The sequence below is a fragment of the Lethenteron reissneri genome, unplaced genomic scaffold (genome assembly GCF_015708825.2).
Source record: "Lethenteron reissneri isolate LAM-NWPU_2019-01 unplaced genomic scaffold, ASM1570882v1 scaffold_115, whole genome shotgun sequence".
NCBI lineage: Eukaryota > Metazoa > Chordata > Hyperoartia > Petromyzontiformes > Petromyzontidae > Lethenteron > Lethenteron reissneri.
The window spans coordinates 1,312,933-1,337,764 of record NW_026890838.1 but is presented as its reverse complement, the minus strand read 5'-3'; the positions used below and the strand labels follow the sequence as shown (position 1 = coordinate 1,337,764).

The 24,832-nt window shown below is 45.8% G+C and overlaps 2 protein-coding genes across 2 annotated transcripts in view; one reads left to right on the top strand and one right to left on the bottom strand.

The window, feature by feature from the left end:
• The window catches only part of LOC133361616 (zinc finger protein 501-like), a 79,447-nt gene extending 78,153 nt beyond the window's left edge, over positions 1-1,294 (top strand). The window contains exon 5 of the transcript XR_009757396.1: positions 1,273-1,294. The gene's annotated coding sequence lies outside the window, so the exon portion shown is untranslated. The remainder of the gene's footprint in view (positions 1-1,272) is intronic.
• Positions 1,295-1,606: 312 nt separating this feature from the next.
• LOC133361586 (zinc finger protein 271-like) overlaps positions 1,607-24,832 on the bottom strand; it is a 37,006-nt gene continuing 13,780 nt past the window's right edge. The window contains exon 3 of the mRNA XM_061580509.1: positions 1,607-15,778. Within this exon, the coding sequence (XP_061436493.1) occupies positions 14,626-15,778 (1,153 nt within the window). The 3' untranslated portion in view covers positions 1,607-14,625. The remainder of the gene's footprint in view (positions 15,779-24,832) is intronic.

Genomic DNA, 24,832 nt, shown 5'->3' with positions numbered 1-24,832 from the left:
CTTTGACATGCTAATCTCTGACAATTTAATGGTCACCCCCCGCAGTCACATTCACTAACACTGCCACCGTTAGCCATGTTAGTAAATGGCGGCTTGCCATTCTTTTCCACCTCCATGTGACCACTGCGCTGTCCGAGCTCTCCCCGAGCTTCAAATTTCTTACATTGACATGCTAATCTCTCACAATACAATGGCCACCGCCCACAGCTCCGTAGTACCTCTCCCACATTGGCATTAGCTGACCCACCCATCTCTAAACCATTTGTAAACAGCCTGCCTCGGCAGATTGCTTGTGTTGCGATCAAAACGATGTGATATTGTATTATTTTTTCTATCTACGTGGCTTTATCGAAAGACCAAAATAATATACTATTTTCATTTAAACGAGTAGGCAATTGCATGCTGGCGTTGTAGTTAAAATTTGGCAAATTCCAAACATTACCCACAAATTACACAACTGAGATTACACATCAATCATTGCCCCCTACTGACAAAATTCATGCTCACATGCAGGCTGATGCAGGGCCATCTTATGCCACACAGGGGCACCTGCCACTTGGGGGTGCTTGTTGTATATATTGTCTTCAAAAATAAGAAAAAATGTAATTTTATGAAAGTATGCTAATTTATTAAAATATTCACATTTATACAATGATGCAAATTAGGGTCAGCTTCGTTATCAAGGGGAGTATTACCAATCGTGATAATACAATTGTAGTGACATCGCAGATGTCACTGTGTAGTACCGGCCCTAGCACTGGATGGCATCATGCGTGGCGTGCAGTGCCGACCCCTATAGGATGGGGTGCGAGAGTGCCGGCCACGGGAATGGGGTTACTTTGGGCCGTGATACTCTGGTTGACTACAGACGACACGTGACCGTTGAGTCGACACAGGGGCCCCAAGTGGGGGCTAAGGGAGGTCACGTGTCAGAGTCGACATCTTGCTCGAAAAGTCTGAAGGGTGGGCGTGGCCAAGGGCGGAGCCGGCCACGCGACAGAGCATATAAGCCGGGTCCCCCAGAGGGACCGGCGCTGTTGTCATCCTCAAGAAATCTACGTTCTATGTTCCACGTCCTACAGCGGGTGTCGGCAATCCACGGCTCCGGAGCCGCATGCGGCTCTTTTGAACCTTGACCGCGGCTCCGGGGCGGATGCTAGCGAGGGGAGGAGGCGCACTGTGACACCTGCTCTGGCGTTGCCGCTGCTGACAGGTCGCCGCTCCGCTCCACACTGCCCGCCCGGTGACAGGCAATAACGTTGCCGTTGCTAGGTAACGCAACATGGCTGCCTCCATCAGCTCCGCTCCTCAGCTCCGCCTCGCCGCTAGTACAGTGCCTGGTGACGTCAGGCCGCCTGCGTGCGAGGGGGAGGAGTGACGGAGCCGGAGCCAGCCTGAGCCAGCACTGCGCGGGAGTGAAGAACACACACACACAAAAAAAGGTAACTTGTTAATTTAACGTTTATTTCTATGAGGAGTAATTCTGAGGGGGTCAAACCAAAAAATAAAAAAAGTGACAAAAAAGTTATTTTTATAATGACGAGGATGACATTGGGCCCTCATTATTAATTATTATTTACATCAGGCACTGATTATGATTTATGGTACACTGGGGCCCTGATTAATTTTCTATGGCATTTTGGGGCATTGGTCATTTGGGGGCATTGGTCATTTTCTCTGGCACTTTGGGGCAGTAATTCGTTTTTTATGGCACATTGGGGGCATTGTTATTGGCTGTGTAATGTGCTGTTCAATTGCATTCTTTTTTTTTGGTTGGAGTAGGTTGCAGGGAAAGGGGAGGGGGGTGGCTGGAGCTTGAGGGGGGTGGGCATAGCAAATTTTGCTATGGGGCCCTGTGATTTCTAATTACGTCGCTGTTTTCGACCCCCCGGCTAGGCCAGCCATGGATAAAGGCAAGAGAGAAATTTCTGAAGAAAACAGAGTGTTTAATGATACATGGACAGAATCATTTGCATTCTCTACTGACGATACTGCTAGTTTTGTGGCCACTCAGGAAATAGTCAAGCACGGGAAGCCCTTCACAGATGGAGAGTATATAAAAGAAGCATTCATTAATATTTCGGAACATCTATACATGGACTTCAAAAACAAGAATGAAATTGTGCAGAAAATCAAAGACATGCCTCTCTCTGCGAAGACTGTCAAAGACAGAACCCTAAAAATGGCAGAAAACATTAGCAAACAGCAAATTCAAGACATTAATTCAGCTGTGGCGTACTCCATCGCCTGTGATGAGTCCAAAGATAAAGGTGATATTGAACAAATAGCGCTGTTCTGCCGATATGTGAACTCTTTTGGGCCACAGGAAGAACTGATTGAGTTGATACCACTAAAAGACCAAACAAGGGGTGAGGATATCTGTAAGGCTGTCCTGGACTTTTTAAGTGCTAAAAAAATAAACACCAACCACCTGGTCTCAGTGGCTACTGAGCATGAGAGGAGCACAGAAGGGCTTTGTGGCTCTACTGCAGAAGGCGCTGGGTAGAACGCTGCTGTCATTTCATTGCATCCTGCACCAAGAGGCATTGTGTGCTCAAACATTTCCCCCGGAATGCACAAAAGTGATGGATGTGGTCATTCAGATTGTTAATAAGATAATGGCAAAGGGTTTAAACCACCGCCAGTTCCGTTTGCTATTGGATGAGGTGGAAAGCATATATTCTGACCTCCTGCTCCACAAGGTCCGGTGGCTGTCCAGAGGCGAGGTGCTAAAACGCTTTGTCACATGTTTGGAAGAAGTAAAAACCTTCCTGGGCAGCAAAGAGCTCACCTTTGCTGAGCTGGAACAGCCAGAGTGGCATGACAGCACATCTAAACACGCTAAATACAACCCTTCAGGGGAAAGGAGGCACAGCCCTGCACATGCTGGAGGAGGTTTTGGCATTCGAGCGCAAGTTGACAGTGTTTGTCAAAGATTTACAGAGCGGTACACTGTCTCACTTTCCCTCTTTGAGAGAGTTCAAACAAAGTCATGATACGATAAATTTGGAATATTTCAAGTCTGCAATCACCGCAATGCAAAGTTCGTTTGGGAAACGATTCTGTGAGTTCAGAGAGGAAAAAACCACATTATCCTTCCCTGTCACTCCCCTGGCGATCGATCCATCCCTATTGAATATGACTGCATTTGCAGGTGTAAGTCAACCTGATCTTTTGAGATGGCACTGGCCGATATAGCCGACAAAGATATATGGGTGTCCAAGTTCAAATGTTTGACCGCTACTCTTGAAGATGTTGCCCGTCAGAAGGCCATTCTGGCTCAGAATCATAAATGGAGTGATATTGAAAACCTTCCCAAACAGGACAAACTTGTATTCGAAACATGGAATTCCATCCCCAACACTTATATAAACATGAAAAAGTATGCATTTGGAGTCCTGTCGATCTTCGGCTCCACATATGTATGTGAGCAGGTCTTCTCCAACATGAACTATATTAAAAACAAACATCGATCACGCCTCACAGATGACAGCTTGCAAGCCTGTGTGAAAATGAAGGTGACGTCTTACAGCCCTGATGTGCAGACACTGTGCACTGAGGTTCAGGAGCAAAAATCACATTAACCAGGTAAATTAAATATTTTATTTAGGTATTAATTTGCAAAAATATAATTTAAATTGTTAAGTGAAAAAGTATTTTTTTCTTCAGATTGACAGCTGACTGCACGAACCTGTATATAGCATTAAGGTAAGAAACAATATATGCAGTGTTATATTTGTTTTAAATGTCGCAATGGTTTTGCGGCTCCCAGTTTATTTTTTCCTTCGGAAACGGGTCCAAGTGGCTCTTTATGTCTTAAAGGTTGCAGACCCCTGTCCTACAGTCTGCAACACGTGGTCTGGGACCCAAGCCTGGTGGTCCACCACCATAGGTTGTTATCCTGTTAAGGGGCAGTTACCCCGTATGTTGGTATTAATAAATGTCTTTCAACCACTACACCAGTTGTAGTGGTTGAACCCACTGCAACTGGTGTTGGAAGTCGCCAAACGTTCTTTTAGTAAGCTAGCCGAGTTAGGTTAGTTATGTTTACACGAAGCAGACTAAGTATGTTTACACGAAGCGGACCATGTACCAGGACGGCGGACGACGTAGGGGAGGTTCCTCTAACAGCCCCGGGGATGGAGACCCTGCAGATGCGCCGCGCCAATCTTATGCAAATAACGCAGGAGGAGGCTGCCGCGCCCAGCCACTCGCCATCGCCGGAGAACTGGCAGCAACTCACCAGCCAGCTTGGCTAGCTGTTGCAGTCTGCTGCGCACCTTGTCTCCCTCATCTCGGAGGCGGGAACCCAGTGGCAAGCGCCCATCGCGGTGTTGGAACAGGAACAGGCGCTTCCCTCCACTTCTTCAGCCGCCATGTTCGGCCATATTCGATGTTGGCGCCAACCTTTCAACGGGTGCGACGCCGCAACTGGGCACCATTTTCTCTTCCCCAGTGATTCCATCGACTGATGGTGGTGCAGCGCCCGCGCCGGACTTCACCTCCAGTCCGTTTAAGCTATGCCGTCTGCCGCCCGTTAAACCTTTTACTGCTGCCGGCAGCGACTGCAGCTCCTTCCAACGCCGCTTTCAAGTGGTCTACGCCTCCGTGGGATGACCCATGGAGGAAGCGCTCAAGGCACTCCCGACGATGCTGGATGACGACTCCCTGGCCACCTTCACGTCCATCCCAGCTGTGGATCGGGCAAAGCTCCCGCTGGCGTGCGCTCACATGGCCGCAACCTTCGAGCTGCCATCGAGTGCTCACCGTAAGTTCCTGCTGCGGAGGTGAGGGGAGGCTGAGACGCCTCTCGCGTTCCGCAGCGCCTTGTTGGTGCCGGGACGGACGGCCTACCCCAATATGGACGAGGCGGCGCTGGAATCCCTTGCGCTGGAGCGGCTGCTCTCGCTAGCGTGGGAGCTCTGCGTCGATTTTGCCATCGCAGAGGAGACGGACATCTCTTCTCTGAAGGTGGCGCAGGGGATCCAGGCGCACCTCGGGCTGCGCCAGTGGCCCAGTGTGGTGGTGTGCGCCTGGGACCTGGGTCCAGCCGAGGTCGTCACATCTCATGAAGAGAATCGCCTCACCGCCTTCACCGCACGCGATCGGCGCGGGACAGGAGCTGGTGGACGTCGGCCGGAGCAAAGGTGACGTGCCAGGCCTCTTCTCTCGGATGGGCCAGCACCCACCAAGTGCTTCCGCTGTGGTCAGCCAGGCCGCATCGCCGGGGGCTGTCGCAACGTCCCTAGCGCCTTCGATAGGACTCCACCTCCATCCACCTCCACATCGGCATCATCAGCAAGGCCTCAGGCAAGTCACGACACATCACACAATCGGGCCCTGCATCCACCTCACCCATCTCGTTCGTTTGGTTTCCGTGGCCGTCGTGCGTGGGTGCGGGAGGGTTCGGATTCTGATCGGGCCGACCGACCGCTCCGACCGGGTCAGTGGTCGGAGCTGGCCCATATAATGGTTGCCGCGACTGCAGGCTCGTCCGCTGTTATTGGATTGATAGAGGGGGTTGAGATCAGGATGCTCATTGACACCGGTGCGTAAGCGACCATCATTTCAGAGTTGATTAATAACATCTTTCCCCCTAAATGTCGAACCATATGTCTGTCAAAGTTCCGTATTTTGCCACAATTGGTGGCTCATTGGGCATCACTGGAAAAATTACAGCGGAGGTGTGCATCGGAGATATCAAATTGACGGGACCGGTTCTTGTATTGACGTCCTTTGCTCTTCCTTGCTTGCTTGGGAATGATTTTTTAGGGAAAATGCCCCTGAAAATTGTAATTGATCAAGGGTGCCTTGAGTTACCATCGGGCCGTCAAATGGCCTTTTTGCCATTTCCCACTCGATTGTGCACAGCCAACGCTACTGTGCAAGCACTTGCGAGTAAGACCGTAAAGATTCCCCCGGGTGCGCAAATGTTGGTTCCCTTACGATTTCACAAGCCGCTGAACAAGGAGGCGCCTGCGGGAGGAATCCTCTTGGGACCCTCAACGCCATTCGCGGGTTGACATTGGTAGGGGCCCAGACTCTGGTATCCAACGATCAGGAACCGTTCATTTAGGTCCTTAATGCAGGGTTAGACACGTCGGTTGTTCAGGATGGCACCGTGCTTGCTTATGCATCGCCCGCGCTTAGGAAGCATCGTTGGCATTATGGAGGCTGTGTCGAATACGTGGCCGATAAAGGATTCTGATGAGAAGTGGATGGATACGCTTTGTTCGGAAAATGCGGATTTGTCTCAGTCCCAGAGGGGGGAGTTGAGGGCACTCTTGCGTGAATTTTCATGTGTTTTTAGCAAGGGCAAATTTGACATCGACCGCACTATGCTCTTGAGTCATCACTGATACGGGTGACGCCGCTCCCATCCGGCAAAAGCCCTACCGTTTGAGCTCTAAGGAAAAATAACACGTGCGGCTGGCAGTTGATGAGATGTTGGCCGCCGATATCATCTCGCCATCCACCAGCCCGTGGGGGGCCCCGATTGTCCTTGTTAAAAAGCAGGATGGTAGCTTGCGCTTCTGTGTTGACTTTCGTAAGCTTAATAAGATCTCCGTGGCTGACGCCGTACCTTCTTCCTCAGATGGACGATTCTCTAGATGCTCTAGCAGGAGCACAGTATTTTGAGACTTGACCTCCTTTCCGGATTTTGGCAGTTGCAACTAGATGAAGCCTCCAAACCCAAAACACCACAAGGCTTATTCAAATTTAATCAGCTTCCGATGGGTTTTCACTCCACACCGGGTACGTTCCAGCGATTGATGTAACTGGTTCTGGCTGTTCTCCAGTGGGACTCGTCCCTGATATATCTTGACGATGTAATCGTTTTCAAACGTACGTTCAAAAAGCATCTGAAACGGCTGTGCTGTCTATCTTAAAATGCATGCAGCAAACCTTAAATTTAAACCGCAGAAGGGTCACCTCCAAACATCTGTTCGGTATCTGGGCTACATAGTCAGTAAATCAGGGATAACGACGGACCCGGACAAAACTGCGTGTGTGCATTCTTGGCCGACTCCCACATCGGTGGGGGACGTGTTAAGTTTAATTGGATTTGCGTCCTTTTACCGCCGTTTTGTCGCCGGGTTCGCCATGATCGCCAAACCTCTCCACGCCTTGACGGCTAAGGGACAGAAGTTCCACTGGGGGGAGGAGGCCGCATTTGTTGTGCTCCGGGATGGCTTGGTGAACACCCCTCCTCTCCACTACCCTGACTTTTCCTTGCCGTTCGTCCTTGATACAGACGCTAGTAACACCGGAATTGGCGCATATGGAAGCAGAGTGCTGTCTCCGGCCGAACAACGGTACTGTGTCGCACGCCGGGAACTGTTAGCTCTTGTGTTTTTCGTGGAACAGTATCGCCCCTATTTGTATGGTAGACGCTTTTAGGTGTGCTCTGACCATGCAGCGCTACAATACGCACTGCGTATTGAACAGCCATCTGGCCAACTTTCACATTGGTTGGAAGTCCTCCAGGACTATTGATTTGATGTTACTTATTGCAAAGCCTCCCGGCACACGAACGCTGACGCCCTATCGCGATTACCAACGAGCGATGGGTGCGCGTGTTTTTCGGGTTCTGGGCACTGTCAGCCGCCCAAAAAGCACTTGTCCCTCCCCTTGCAGCGTCGGCTGAGGTTGGAACCTGAGGTAGCCGATGGGCTGGACCACAAAGAGTGGGGGCGCCTCCAGGTGGAGGACGCTTCCCTGCTGATATTGCGACGCCGTGTCAGGGAGGCCGATGAGGGCGAGGATCGACGGGGTGTTGCCTCTGTCATTGTTAGAGGCAGATTACTCATGCATTGGGATGGAGAGTTGCACCGTTATAACATTGTTGTGCCCACTGCCCTGCGGGGTAAGGTAATATGGGCAGTTCACGAGCGACTGTTGCACCTGGGTGTGCATAAGATGTTGGCCACACTCAAGCTGGACTTCTTCTAGCCTGGCATAGCGGAAGATGTCGCTAATTTGTTGAAAGGGTGTGGGTGGGCGTGAGGGGGAAACCGCCGTCAAAACCCTGTTGTCCACCGTTGTAATCGATTCAGGTCTCCTGCGTAAATGAACTGGTTGCTATGGACATCCATGGTCCATTTCCCACTACCCCTCATGGGAATAAGTATTTGCTAGTGAGAGTTGAGTGTTTCACGATGGCCGGTGGCCTGGCCGCTCCCCAACCAGTTGGCGGCAACGATCATTGAGGCATTCCTCAATGGCTCCGTAATGGACAAGGGTGCTCCCGAATGCCTGTTGACCGATGAAGGCAAGCATTTTTCTTTGAAAATGCTGCGTGAGGTGTGCAATTTGTTGGGAACAAAGTACGCATGTCACCATACCACCCACAGATGGATGGCATGGTTGAGTGGCTGCACAGGACTCTGATCTCCATGTTGAGCCATCAGGTCAGCGTGTCCCAACTTGACTGGGATTTGCACATTCCCGGAGTCCTGGCTGCATATAGGATGGCTCCTCACACATCCACCGGATACTCACTGTTTTTTTTTAATGTAGGGAGAGAACACGACCAAACAAGGCTAAATAAAAAAAATTGTGACTGTGCGCTTTACCCTTTAGATGCTTTCCGAATCGCGGCAGGCTTCCAGAGTAAATTCCAATTCGTGCCAATTGGCAAATGAGCGGCTGAGGAGTTCCCGTACTTCCGCACATGAGTGGGTGCCAGCGGACAGAGCCTGGTTGCATTGTCCACAGGTACTGGTGGGTACGTCGCCCAAATTGTTTTAACCCTGGAGGGGGCCGGTTGATGTGATTTGGGTCGTTCGATCATAATGTGTTCAGATTCGCTTGGGTCGGCAGAGTTGGTTTGTACATCATCATGCCTCAAGCATTTCATTGCTCTGCGCGAGTTCGTTCCGTCTCCACACCGCAGCGCCCGAGTGTCAGATGTGTCTAGCTAGCCGAGGTGTGTACCCACTGAGGTTGGTCCTCTGCTGAGTCATGTGATCCCGTCCTCAGGTGCCGTGTGTTTAATGTTCCCCGAGCCACCGCCTGCGCTGTCTCCACTGGATTCGGGAGAGTACAGCCTGTCCGCCCGGCCGACTGCTCTTCGTGAGGAGCCGGCTTCGACGGGACATTTGCATGTCCCCCCCGGGACCTCCAGGGAGAGCGAGTCCACCTCCCCTGGGGGACCGGCCACAAGGACTCGATAAAAAAACTCTTCGGTTTTCGTGATCCCCATGCACGCACACACCTGGCCTTTGCTGTGCATACGGGTGTTGTTACACAGTGAGGGTGGGAAATGTTGGTGATGGAGGGGGTTCTGAGTGTTCGCGTGTTACTGTGTTTAGTTTTTTCTCTCTCTTCCCTTGTTGCCTATTGTTCTGTACGTCCTACAGTCTCCAACACGTGGTCCGGGACCCAAGCTGGGGTCCGGTCCAGTGTAGCAAGTTACCGTGTAATGAGTGCAGTTAGCCTGGTGGTCCACGACCATAGGTTATCCTGTTGGGGCAATTAACCCATGTGTTGCCATTAATAAATGTGTTGTCTCCAAAGAGTATGTCTGCGACTCAGTTGAACCCACTACACAATGAAATATTTATATTTCATAAAATTATGCAAATTTATGGAATTCGGTAAATGTATGCAATTGTGCAAACTAGGCTCTGCTTCGTTGTCTAGGGTTGTATTGTCAACGATTCTAGTTTTAACTTTTACTGATTCTGTTTTACTGTAATTCTGTCAGGTCTCAGAATTCAGATCTCACTGCAGAATACAGCTTTTATAATTACGGTTATTACGCATGAACCTAGAAAGGAACCACTCAGATTATTCTATGTAAAGCAACTTTAATATCTAAAAACACTCTAATATGCGAGTAACAACGAAGCCTGCAACTTTCCTTATTGTGAATGTTATTTGTAATTTAATAAGTCGAGTCAAACTTGTACCCAAGTAACTATATTGCGATCTGGAGAGCAAGGATAACAAAATGTCTCATTCATAGTGCAGTGTTATGTGTAGTACTGTACATCTGGGGTGCAGTGTGATAACACGCTGTGCCTTTATGTAACACAGTAACTTATGCTCTTGTATAGCTATTCAGTGGTAATGTAGGTTCCTGGTCCATCCAGGATCTATTGTTGAGAAAAATGTTATCTAAGACAATGTTATGATGCTGTGGTGTTCATTCATTGTGTTGGTGTTTCTGGGTATTAACAGATGCTGTATGTGCTGTTTTCTCACCAGTTTTACCTCGTTAAAATCAATAAATGACGTTTGGAGTCGGATGTTCACCCTGGCTCGGAGGGTTTATTGGATGCAAGGTTATCTACTCAGCTAGCGGTTTAACGCAGCGCACAGCGAGGCCGAGACCAGCATGTTCTGTTGACGTGACAACCCTTACTTGTTGGCCGTGTCGGGTGGTGGCGGGTTTTAACGACACATTTATATATTTACGCGATCTAACTCAAAAACCTATATTATGGACGTATTCCATGTTTAACCCTGATAGACAAAATATTACATGTAATCACAAAATTTGACAATTATTAATTCAATTATAATTCTAAATTATCGATAGGCATATTGCCAAAATGTAATAACTGCACTGAAATGTACTTCATCATGTTATATCATATTTACAAGTTGATCTGTCGAATGAGGCCTACACCTGCAGCATTCAGATTGAGTGCATTCTATTTTTTTTGCAGTTCAAGGTTCAAATCCGACAGGCATCCCTGGTTCGTCCAGGAACATTAATTACAAATATGCATCGTCTGCTTAACAGTTGATTGTAAAAAATACTATTGTCTCATTCAAAACGAGTAGGCCATTGTATGCTGGCATTGTGGTTAAAATTTGGCAAATTAGAAACATTACTCACAAATTACACAACTGAGATTATGCAACAATCATCGCCCTCTACTGACAGACTCATGCCAACATGCGGGCTGGTGCAGGGCCATCTTATGCCACACAGAGGCAGCTGCCACTTGGGGTGCTTGTTTAATATCGTGTAATGAAAAAAAGTAAATAAAGAACATGTAATTGTATTAAATTATGATACAGTATTCACATTTATGCAAATTAGGCTCGGCTTCATTATCTCGGGGTGTATTACCAATCGTGATAATACAATGAAAAGTGTGACATTTTCTAACATAACGCAAATATCTGGAATTATGTAAATGTATGCCACTATGAAAATGACTCAGCTTCGTTGTCGAGGATGTATTACCAATCGTGATAATACAATAAAAAGTGTAATTTCTTAAAATTATGCAAATTATGGAATATCAATGTATGCAATGTCGAAGGTTGTATTGCCAATTGTGATAATCCAGCGATTCTCGTTTTACTTTTACTGATTCTGTTTTAGTGTAATTCTGTCAGGTCTCAGAATTCAGATCTCACTGCAGAATACAGCTTTTATAATTAAGGTTATTACGCATGAACCTAGAAAGGAACCACTCAGATTATTCTATGTAAAGCAACTTTAATATCTAAAAACACTCTAATATGCGAATACACTTACGATCAGAATTGTCAACACCGTACTCCTGAAGATGTCCTACTCATTGATCTGTACAATTAACCCTCAATGGTTACGTTTGTTAAAACTGAGTAACAGAACAATCGGCTAACTCCTCAGAGTAGCGCGACCATACACGGCGATAGGAAAAGTCCGTTAAAAATTTGCAATATTCATACGAAACATGCTAAAGAGACATGTGCCCAATGGCAAAAATAGACATCAATGAATTCATTGGTAAGATTATGCAATTAACGAAATGTCTTGAAAAAATAGGGTGCCTGCTCGTGTGCCTGCTTTGGCTAACAGACGCTTATCAATTGGCTAATGGTACATCAATGAATTCACGGCCAAGATTCTGTGATCAAAACACAATAGTATTCCTGTGAGTGTGTAGATTCGTAATATAGATGCTTATACATGTTTAGTGTGTCATCAATTCATTGGTAATATTATGCAATTAACGAAACGACTGACAAATACTTCTAAACGACTATTCATATAACTCAAGGGACAGAACAATGCTTTTCATGATCAGCTAATAGTTCACGCACCACCTTGAGAACGCAACCCTTTTCGAAACACTAATATAACTTTTTGGAACAATCTTATTTGTACCAATATGTGCGTTGTGTGTGGGTGTGTGTTGTCTTCTTGCTAACTGTTGATTTGCGGCTTCCGAAATGCAGCGTTCCTTGTACCGAAAACACCTCAGGTCCCCAGCAGGGGCGCTGGGTCTGCGTTTGTGTCGAACACATAGCGCTCTCGGCTGCTTCGTCAGTCTCTCTCCACCGCTGGGGTGGTTGCCGAGTCGACACGCGAGTCACGCTGTCGACGGTGCCCGTGCTGGCAGGGATGATGGGTCCGGCTCCATCTGCGTTGATGTGCGCGATGATCCCGTCGCCAGACACCGCTCGCAGCTCGTCCGCTGGTTGCCGCGCGTCACCCCCCTTGGCACCAGACACTGTTGGTCCTTGTAGACTTTGGAGCGACTTGGAGAGACAGTCCCTGTCGTCTCACCCGCCCCCCCACCTCTACAAGAGTCCTCTTCTAGTTGTCTATATGACTCGTGCTGCACAGAGGGCATGCTACAGATCAAGTTATATAATTCCGTGTTAGTCTCTGATCCTGCCCTCAACTAAACTTCGCCTGTGGGTTGCAATTTAAAGGGGCACTCTCAAGAATAGTGGTTGCACCAGTTTTCCCTCGAAGGGTTGACTTTGATCGGAGCACAATCAGAACGATTGTCACTATGATCGTGCGTGTTGGCTGTACACAGCGACCTCGCCACCGGGAATAGTAATGCTACGGCACTCTTCCCCACGTTTGTATTGTAATACTGCGAGCACCAGCCTTGGCTGGCAGCCTCTGTCAATGATGCAGAAAGAAACCTCTCCGTAATGCGTGGCTTCTGCTGATGCAGAGCACCCTATGATTTTCTAGTCACGAGGGCAATCCCTGGAGCCTGCCACTCGCAGTACTTCGTTTTTCGTATGGCATTGTGAAAAGCAAAAGTTTTATTGTTAATGATCGTCATAAATGAATGCAAAGGTTCCTCCTCCAGTCGAATGATGTGGTTGACGCAGTGTGGATTTCAGCGATACCGCCAGGATATGCATGGATGGAGCATTCATCGGTGATGTGCTTGATGGTTTGAACTTCTCAAAAGTTGCAGTTAGATGATTCTTTGAGCAGGACTGATTTATGTTCTTGCATTCTTGCTTATCTGAATTTTTCCACCTCAGGCTTTGTCTTCTCACAAAGGGGTAGCTGTTTTCCTTTTGAAGTCGCTTGGGCTGTTTGTTGTCTGGATGTCTTTATTACCACCATGTTTCCATTCACATTTTGGGCAGCTTTCCCCATGCTCCCATCACGGGTTAGAAGTGCTACAATTTTTCGCATCAGACTTGCAGTCTCTCTCAAAAAGGGGCACTGACTTTGAAGTCGTGACCTATTGTGCACGGGTGTGCTTGCTGTGGCATGTTTTCCGTCCTCTCAACACGGGTTGGAAGTAAAACCAATTTACACCTCTTATAGCTTAGAACCGTACCACTTTCTGCAGTTGACTCTGCAAGCGATTCAAAGTAAGTTTAGAGCAGAGTTCACAGCACTCACGTCGCAGTTTGGAATTCTTGCGTGGTAATTGATATTAGGGGGAGGCGCCCCCTGCATACATAATTTACTGCTACCATGTGCTGTTAGCTACTGGAAGACAAAGGCGGTTGGTGAAGCTCTGATCCCGTGGAATACATTATCTTGGTCGCGTTTGATTGACATATTTCGCATTGTATCTGTTCTGAATGACCCTAGGTCTAATACTTTCATAATTATGATTTGGTTCATGCTTAACCAAGATTTGTGGTATACCATAGTTGTTACCAAGGATATTCTGAGGGTTTTATTAACCTTTGTGCCCCGTCTGTATCACCAGGGATCCGTGCTTCTTATTCTCAAGATATCCTTATCTTCAAACCTTACTGTTGTATTTTTAAAACCCCAGTCAGCTCATGATGATTAACTGCCCTTGAGTGGATATTGCTCTCCAATGGAGGTTCTTGACCCCTGCTATTTCCATCTTGTTTGTTTTATTGTGGGTTGTTTCCTTTATGGCGGCCTTCTTTTAAAGTCAACTGGGGATTACTCGCAGAATCTCATTAGCCCCCTTTGGGTTTGCCGTTTTTTATTACATTTTATGACTTCCCCAGCAGGCTTGTGAGTAATTATCCTCTCGCTGTCGTTTGTGTGGCAAGGGAGGAGGCGGGGGGGGGGGGGGAATTCTCCGTGCCCCAGCGCTACATCCCGATCAAAATTATTACAAGAAATAGGCAGAATCACTCTTAACATAAATTTTTGGAACATGCTGTTCAAGTGTTTGTGATGAGATATGAAACTTCGAGTTGCTGAGGCGATTAAGCAAGCACCAGATAAATGCTAATATTATTATGAAAACATTGTGAATGCTTGGGAGCTTATTGGCTCTGGCTCCTGGATAGAGATCTACCCAACACGCAGGTCCGCAAATACTGGCCGCTCTTCCTTTGCAGATTTGAACCTGGAAATTGAGTGTTCAACTTCACATTATTTTAATTGAAGGCCTGTGACAAAGTGAATCTATTGGAGCTTCATTGTCAAGCTTGCACATCTACAGGGTCTGAATTTGACTTTGTACTGTCCAAGAAGTCCACCCACACCTCCACTTCCACAAACTGCTCGGAGTTGCCATGCTCTGCCTCAAAGTCAGAATTCTCCTCCTGCTTCACGTTGCCTCCATCAATGTGAAGGTGCGATTTTGGAGTTGAATCTTCATTTTCACATTTTACCGTCACTTCTTCAATCTTCACCATTACTTCTTCACATTTCACCTTCACTTCATCGCTCTTCACCATCACTTCTTCACATTTTAACTTCACTTCTTCGCTCGTCACCATCACTTCACATTTCACCTTGATACATTTCATAGTGTCCAAGCTGGAATTTACTTCTGGTTCTTTTATCAGGAGGGATGGGCTCATTGCAGCACTTTGACTTTCAAAAGTCGATTTCAGACTACACTCCTTGGGGATGTCCTGATGCCTGTGTGTCTTCTGGTGTCTATGAAGACCTGATGGCCATGCAAATGCCTTTTCACACGCAGTACACTGGAAGGGTTTCTCTCCTGTGTGTGTTCTCTGGTGTCTCTGAAGACCTGATGCCTGTGCAAACGCCTTCCCGCACAGAGTGCACCTGAAGGGTTTCTCTCCTGTGTGTGTTCTTTGGTGCATTTTAAGATAAAATGAAATTGAAAATGTCCTCCCACACACACTGCACTTGAAGGGTTTCTCTCCTGTGTGTGTTCTCTGGTGTATTTTAAGATTAAATGAACTTGAAAATGCCTTCTCACACAAACTGCACTTGAAAGGTTTCTCTCCTGTGTGTGATCTCTGGTGTTTTTTAATATGTGATGACCGTGTAAACGCCTTCCCGCACACAGTGCACTTGAAGGGTTTCTCTCCTGTGTGCGTTCTCTGGTGTCTTCGAAGATGTGATGACACTGCAAACAGCTTCCCGCACAGAGTGCACTGGAAGGGTTTCTCTCCTGTGTGTGTTCTCTGGTGTTTTTTAAGATTAGATGAATCTGAAAATGCCTTCCCACACACACTACACCTGAAGGGTTTCTCTCCTGTGAGAGTTCTCTGGTGCCATGTCAAATTTTCAGTACGATTCGTGCTGTTTGCATTCTGGTCGCAATGTTTCCTTTTTGTACCGAGCTGCGCTGAGTGCCTTTGCTCCATCACACCAAATCTTTAGAGGAAGCATCGGCTGCAGACAGAAAAACATATCCATACCATCTACATCAGTATCGAGGCAGAGAGGAATAAATATATAATCACCCTTGAATTGCACGTCTAGACTTATTAATATCACACGGGCTGTTAAGGCACACAATGAGAGGGCAAGTTGTCAGAAACCTGCCCGGAAGCCCTAGTATCTTCAAAATGAATGTTTACCCAAAACTCCAAGCACACAATTTAGAAAAATTCAGCTAACATAGCGAAGGGTGTTGAAAATAATACTTTATATTATGCATAAATTAATATTCTTTGGGTCTTTTGGTAAAGGCACATAGATATCAAAAATATAATAAAATAATAAAAATAATAAATATCACGACGTTTCAATTGCAACACAAGCAATTGTCATCAGGTGAAAGCTGCTGAGGTAGGAAAAAATATATGGCGGCAGCGCTGCTAAGGCAGGGATTTATAAAGGTTTGAGATGGGTGGAGCCCAAGGGTCAGTGGGCGGGGCAAGAGATGAGATTTGCATGTAAACGTAAGATAGGAGAAATCTTGATAAACGAAGTTGTGGGGGTGGCCATTGTATTGTGAGAGATTAGCATGTCAATGTAAGAAATTTGCTTTTAAATGTAAGCTTGGGAGTTCTCGGACATCGCCACATGGAGGTGCATAAATTAATGTTCAATCGAAACTTCCACGTGTGAAGCCAGGCTCAGATTTGATTGAATGCTCGGATGAACAGATCTAACTTCAGCTGCATGTGCAGAGATATTTTCCTGACCGTATCCATTCTCATAAAAAATTCCAGAGGAAAACTAAAATAAACTATTCTTTTGATGTAACCTCCTTGTTCAATGGTTAATATACTTTACTGCAAATACAAACTTGACACTGTCACACACTGGCATGGTAAAAAGGTCGTTGCGTGTCCAGAACCATGCCTGGCCGCCTTCATCTGCTCTGTATTATTGCTTGTTCACTTCACCGTGTAATTTATTTAAGATCAATCAACATGGCAGAGGCCCACAATAAGTTCAGCTTTCACTTATCAATCGTGTTTGTTTTAGGCAATAATCAATCTATTTGTTGAGTTCATAATGCAGTGAAATAACCGCACCACCTCTCCCTACAAAGATAAACTCTTAAATACACGTACATTTCACATGGATCATTATAACATATTAGAAAAAAACCATACACTCTTCATGAAGAACTGGAAGTAACCTTATCACAGTGCTAATACCATGATAGGTGCAACTGAACGCCATGTAAGTGGCTTTAAATTTGTCTCATATGGACTAGACCTTGGCGATGGACACTCACAGCTTTACCGAATAAACCAAAGAGTATGGATCCTTGCAGTCACACAAACTTGAAATTTAGAACTCATAGCTTTGTATGGAGCAAAAGTCTAGGCACCTTCCACACGTGATAATAGGTTTTTCCCTTTTTTCTGGCAACAAAACAAGTGTTAAAATGTTAAAACACCAAACTGAAACCTTTTACAAGAAATCATGTCTGCATTAACCACAATGCTTGTGGTCAGAATGCAAAAAAAACGCTGATAATATGTGCATTGTCTTTTAAACTGATTGGTCCACACCAGAGACAACTTTCTTTTGAGCCTCGTCTCAAACGGTGTTAGACCAGAGGACGCCAAAAGGCGTACAGCACGAAGACAATGCACCATCAGAGTAATGAGAGCTCGGGGTGAGCATCTACATCATGGGACTTCCTTTGCCAGTACCAAACACAGTGTTACAGTCTAATGAAAGAATGCTGCTCAACTAATTTTAAGTGATACTTTGGCTGCCAAACCAGAGCTGGTCGTGAACACATTAACCAAGTATGGGAGCTCCTCCAACACATGTAGAACCGCATGATTATTAATGGAGAGTTGAGCAGGTGCAGTTGTTGATGACATTCAATTCCCAGGCAGGTGATTTTTTGTGGAACATTTGCAAGGCCCCATTTCATGATGGAATTTTCAAGCCACAGAACAAGATTCCCTAATTCCATCTCATTAAGTAGCCATTACCAGATCATCAGCAGATGTAACATGGTTGACCAGCAGGGAACGATCCTTTAACTATAACCAGGCATTGATTAGTGTATCATTGTAACCCTAACGAATGCAATGGTTTTGAAATGACCATTGGGATCTCCTCAAACTACATAGTTATTGAGATGCTATGTAATGTAATGCTTGGGGCCAGGGTGAATTTCTGTTACAAGCCAAGTTGAACAGGAAATGGCTCAGACTCCTGGTCACGCAACTTTAGACGGGGCTGCCCAAAATCAAACAAATCCTCAAATGTGAGCAGAGGCATTGATTATTTAATCAAATAACAACCCGAAGCCCCAAGCCTCTTTATGGTACTATAAGCATTAATTAAGAGTACAGAGATCTAATTTCTGTTGAAAATCCATACACCTCTGCTGTAGTCAATAGACAGAAACTACAGCAGCAGGAACATCAGGATCGTTTCCACTATCAACTCACCTACCTACAAACAGGCCCATTTTCTGTTCGATACCTTGCTTCCATTCACTGGCAAGACTACCTCAACAGTACGTAACTCAGCTCACTTGGTCTCTCTAATCAAGGGCATTTCACTGTCCCCAGATGATTTTCTCGTCAGCTTTGATGTAGTCTCTCTGTTCACCAAGGTTCCTGTGCCTGACACCTTAGCAATAATTGAAGATGTAGTCCAACATGGACTGAATCCTGATGTTCCTACTCTGGTTAGGCACTGCCTTACCAATACTTACTTCACCTGGAATGGTACTTTCTACAAACAAAATGAAGGTACCCCCATGGGTCCCCCCTTATCACCAGTGATAGCGAATGTTTTCATGCAGAAATTTGAAACAGATGCCATCCAGACATCCACCCTACGTCATTCCTTGAGATATGTAGAAGACACTTTCGTCATTTGGCCACATGGCTTGCCAGCATTGAACCAATTTCTCAACCACATTAATTCCATACACTCATCCATCAAATTCACCATGGAAGTGGAGAAGGATGGTAAGCTACCATTCCTGGATGTTATGTTTGAGAAGAGGCCGAATGGCTTGTTGGGACACTCTGTCTACAGGAAATCCACCCACACAGATTCCTATCTGAAACCTGATTCCCACCACCACCTGGCACAGAAGAAATCCCTCATAAAAACACTACACCATAGGGCCCACTGCATTTCTGACCAACATCACCTAGCCAGTGAACTGGCACACGTACACCAGGCCCTCAAGATGAATGGGTATTCGGACCGCATTATTCGCAAAGCTGCTTCTCCAACCATGGAGAAACAACCCACTGAGACGCCGATCAAAACCATCACGTTACCATACATAGCAGGTGTTACCAAAAAGATTTCCAAAATCTTAAACAAACACAAGATCCAGGTCCGATTCAATACATTACACAAAATCCGTGATCTAATCCCATCTGTGAAGGATGTCATTCCTGACATGCAATATCCTGGAGTCGACAAATTAAGTTGCACCTGTGGTGGCTGTTACATTGGGGAAACGAAACGACATATCTCAGACCGTGTTCGCGAACACATGGCAGATCTGAAACATGGTAGAACCAATACCTCAGCCATGGCTGATCATTGTTATAACACTGTGGGCTCGCATGATATTGTTTTTTTTCCGAGACCAAGGTACTCTGCAAACCTTCGGGCTACTATCAAAGGTTTGTTCATGAAGCTATCCAGATATATAAACATAGACATAACTTCAACCGAGAAGATGGATACAAATTGAGCAATCATTGGAAGGATGTTATTAACGAGGTAAAACCCTAACTGCTTTGTATTGGTTGTCGTCTATCATATCTGCCGGGTACTACTATACCATGCAGCGCTCGCCCTCCTCCTACCCCACACCGCCAACCAACCCTCTCCTCCCCTTTGCTCCTTTCCCTTTTCTTACCTATACAGTGATACCTCGGTTCACGAACGCTTCGGTTCACGAACAGAAAATTTCATAAAAATATGCTCCGGTTCACGAACTCCGCTTCGGTTCACGAACAGGAGCCGCGGCCATGTTTATGCTAATTCCAGGCTGTCACATGGTCGTGACTTCCTGTAGGAAGATCGTGGAGAGAAGCAGAGACACATAAAGAAGTACTGTGAGTACTGTGAAGACACTTTCAGTGACTTTTTGATTTTTGGTGTGCTTTTTTAGCACATACAGTACTGTACTACTGTACTGTACAATACTGTACTTACTGTATTGTACAGTTCACCCGTTTGAGTGCTTACTGTCTCCCACCCGCCTCCTGCCTGGCTTCCTCCATGCCAGAAGTCATCTCAAGCAAGGTTAGTGTTCTCTCTTTATACATTACTATACTGTACAGTACTACAGTAATGTGTATTGTCATTTGTTTCCTATTTTTATGCTTCAAAAACCAAAAAAAAAGGTCAGAACGGATTAACCGGATTTACATTGAACCCTATGGGAAAATGTGCCTCGGTTCACGACCAATTCGGTTCACGACCAGAGTCAGTTCACGAATTAAGTTCGTGAACCGAGGTATCACTGTATAACCTATTACCATGGCAATCCTCTCTCCCATTTCAGCAAACAAATTCTTGCTGTGGTTTTCCCACCTGATCATGATGATTGTTTGTGTTGCAATCGAAACGTCGTGATTTTATTAATTATATACCTACGAATCTATATTGCATTCACTCACACACTATTTACTCTTCATGCTTATTAACTCTAACCTCCACCTATACTGTTCATAGCAGAAAACGTGCGCTTCTCTTCAAAGCCGATTACAATCATTTATGCGATTGGTACAAGTTCTGCAATGGCTCCACCTAGAGATAAAACTCCTTAACACAAAGTTAGACAGCATGCTGCCTGTGCTGCACCTACAGCTAATGAATCTCCTGAACACTAAGAAGAGCATGTTGCCAGGGTGTCTGCACCTATTGATAATGCCACTCCTGAACACCAAGAAACAAGACAGCATGCTGCCAGTGCTGCCATGGCTGCACCTACAGCCAAATAATGTCCTGACATTGGTTCCATGTCTACTTCTTGCAGCTACTGCCATGCAATGACATGGAAAGGAGAACCTACAGGGCTATGCTTGCAACAGTACCATGGTTCAGCTGCCTACAATTAATGACCATCCCGAGCCTATTCATGTATTTATACCTGCCAACACTACCGATGCAAGCCAATTCCGAAGCATAAGTTCTATATTTTGGCACCAACCAACTCATCACGACATCTGGCTACATGTCCACATTTAAAGTGCAGGGCCAGGCACATAATCGCATTGGCAGTCTGCTGCCACTAGCTAATGACCTACCTACATTACCACAGATCTACTTGCATGTCTGACAATACTAGACAGGCTCACCAGCACTGCAAAAATGTCACCAACACCAAGATGCAAGTCCTATTGCTGTGGAAAGACATGCTCCACTAAACTCCACATGGTCAACATGAGTACCGCTTAAATGCATTCACACCATCTTAAGTCGCTGTCTTTCTGACTGCTGAACAACATGTCACTCAAGGCATCGCCTTGCAACTGAGGACCAAATACCCTACACAGAAATGAAACACACTGATCCAATTATGCTCTTCAATGTCGACTGATTTTCTGGAAAGGTGATGATGGCTACAATTTCCTACCTCGCCAAACTGCTGTCGACATGTATGCCAGAATTGAAGCTTCATTCGCGTTAAACCCACCAGATGGCAAAACATCCAACAATGTATATCATTAAGCTCTCCAAGTGCAACAAATTTCAAAGCTGTCCTCATGATTAAACAAACAAGCCCTGTGATTGTATAATACAACCAAGAACCCGTGACAATATACACACATTTACAGACTTAATTGCCAGAATTCAAAAATTCTAATAAAGCCAGCATTGCAAGACATTACTCTTAATGTTTGATTACTTAGACTTGTACGAAGCCGGGTAACTTAGTTATTACTGAATACAATACTTCCGATGTTTGTGCATGAGTGAAAAGTGGCAGTGCAATGGTTAGCGTGCTGCGCTATAAACCCAGCGACCTAATTTATATTCTCACAGAGCCAAGCCACAACATTTGGCTGTCGCCTTTTGAAGCTGGTGGGAATTACTGGCGAACGCCGTATTCTGATGGTAAATGTTTTGGCTTGGCTCTCCAACACACAACCGGTGTGCTGTACTAGTGACGAACTGACCACATTCTGTTTATGTGACAACCCTTACTAGTTGGCTGTGTCGGGTGGTGGCGGGTTCAACGACACCTTGAAATTTTACGCGATCTAACCCAAACAAACCTGTATTACGGATGTATATTGGAGTTTGCGTGTCTCTTTCCCCGTGGTCGCGTGGAATTTCTTCCGGATCCTCCGGTTTCCCCCTGCACATTAAGAGTCAACATCACCACGTGTTTAGAGTATTTGACCGATACAGTATTCATTTCCACACGTTGATAAGCCACTTTGTTGTGGGCAGGTCGCTTCTGAAAAAGAGCGGAATAGTTCAAGTGGGCTATGCCTGGAATAATAAAACTGTATAAATAATTAAAAGAAACAAAGTTTCAAAGTAGTGAGGCAGGTGAAGACAAATTAAACTTAAGCAGAGAATTAAAGCAAATACAATCAGGCGAGGGCAGGAGGCAAGGCCCCACATGTCTAGGCCCCGCGTTGTAATGTTCCAACCGGGACATCGATTCCGTATTCGCTGCTCCTCAATTGATATCCCTACGAGAGAGAGACAGAGCGAGGCTCTACCTGGGTAAACAACAACAACCACAACAACAACAACCACCACGATGTGAACTTCTCACCACGGATCTCAGTGAGCGCGCGCGCGGATCGGCAGCTTCCTGGTGTCTCGTGACGTCACGCGGCAGCACGAGATGACATGACGTCACTAGCGGGGTACACCTCCCCCTCGCGTTTCGCTCTGAGGTAATGCAATGGAGACGTCATCGAACGAGGTTCGAGTTCAAGTGTATTAAGATTCCTATTACATTGCTCCCTCACTTGAACATTGACCCCTTGGGTGCATGAGCTCAACAACAACGTGAACATTATTGTGTGTGTACAAACTGTGTATACACTGAGTGTGCGTACAAACTGTGTCCACTGTGTATGTGTGTACACTGTTGGCACAGTAGGGAGCACAGGTGGTGCATCGGCCAGTCATCTCAGTCGACCCATCGCACCTGAGTTTGTCCTGTCACCTCCTGCCGGCGGGCGTCGACACTTCACGTGGCCTTCACGTGCACATCGGAGCCGTCCATAAATGACGTCACGCACCTAGGGGTGGGGGTCAGTCATTTGTCACGATGTGTGACGGGCGGGTCAGAAATGTGATGTCACATCAAAATGCGTAACTTTAAATAAATATAGACAAGACGTTTTACTTAAAAATTTATTAAATAGACTTTTTAATAAATGTTTTTTCCTACAACATCAGAGTTCAGCGCCACATTAAATACGCACTACAATGACAATAATTGAAAGCGATTTGAAGCGTGTTTGATTTTGGGGGGGGGGGCAGAGCTTTGTGACGTCATATTTGAGGGGGGGTCTGACTTTTTGTGATGCCGCGTGACGATGGGGTGGGGGGAGTCAAAAACCGTCCAAAATCGCGTGACGTAATTTATGGACGGCCCCTTAGGGATTAATAAAGTCAGCCACAAGAGACCACACACAGGAGAAAAGCCCTTCAAGTGCAGTGTGTGTGGGAAGGCATTTTCAGATTAATATGCTCTTAAGAAACACCAGAGAACACACATAGGAGAGACACTTTTCAAGTGCAGTCTGTACAGGAAAGCGTTTGCACATTCAGGATCACATCTTCAAAGACACCAGATAACACACAGGCATCAAAAGATCCCCAAGGAGTGGAGTCTGAAATCGATTTGTCAAAGTCAAAGTGCTGCAATCATCCCTCATGAAACAAGAACCAGAAGAAAATCCCAGTATGTACACTTTTAAAGTATCAAGGTGAAATATGAAGAGACGAAGGTGAAAGTGAAGAAGTGACGGTGAAGAGCGAAGAAGTGACAATAAAATGTGAAGATGAAGAATCAACTCCAAAATCAGACCTTCACATCGATGGAGGCAACGTGAAGCAGGAGGAAAATTCTGACTGATGCAGACAGAACGAGGAAACTCCAAGTAGTATGTGGAACAAACACAGGATCCAGGTTCGTTTCAACACAGTACACAAAATCCGTGATTTAATCACATCTGTAAAGGATGTGATTCCTGCCATGCAGTACCCTGGTGTCTACAAACTGAGTTGTGGTTGTGGAAGCAGTTTCATTGGGAAAACAAAACAACATATCTCGGACCGCGTTCGTAAACACAAGGCAGATCTGAAACACGGTAGGATCAATACATCGGCCATTGCCGATCATTGTTTTAACGCTTTGGGCTTACACGAAATTGATTTTTCCAAGACTGAGATACTCTGCAAACCGACCAGCTACCTTCAGAGATTTGTTCATGAAGCCATTCAGATATATAAACACAGATACAACTTCAACCGAGATGATGGGTACAAACTGAGCAATCATTGGAAGGATGGTATTAACCAGGTAAAGTCTTAACTAACTGTGATATTTCCATCCTACCTGCCTATGTCAGCTGTTATTTCATGCTATTCTCTCACTTTAACATAGCCACTTCCGTGCCCAGTTACATGCTAATTCCTCACATTAACATCATGCTAATCTCTCACATTATCATAGCTACTTCAGTGCCCAGTTACATGCTAATTTCTCACTTTAACATCATGCTAATCTCTTACATTAACATAGCCACTTCCGTACCCAGTTACATGCTAATTTCTTAATTAACATCACTAGACCCAGCCACTCCTTTATAACCCTTGGGCTACACCCATTTCAAACCTTTAAAAAAGGCTGCATCAGCAGCAGGCCATGCTTTCTCACCTGATGACGGATGCTTGTGTTGCGCCCGAAACGTCGTGATTCATTTTATTTTTATACCTACGTGACTTTACCGAAAGAACCAAAGAGGATATTATGTGGAAGTAGAGCTGTGG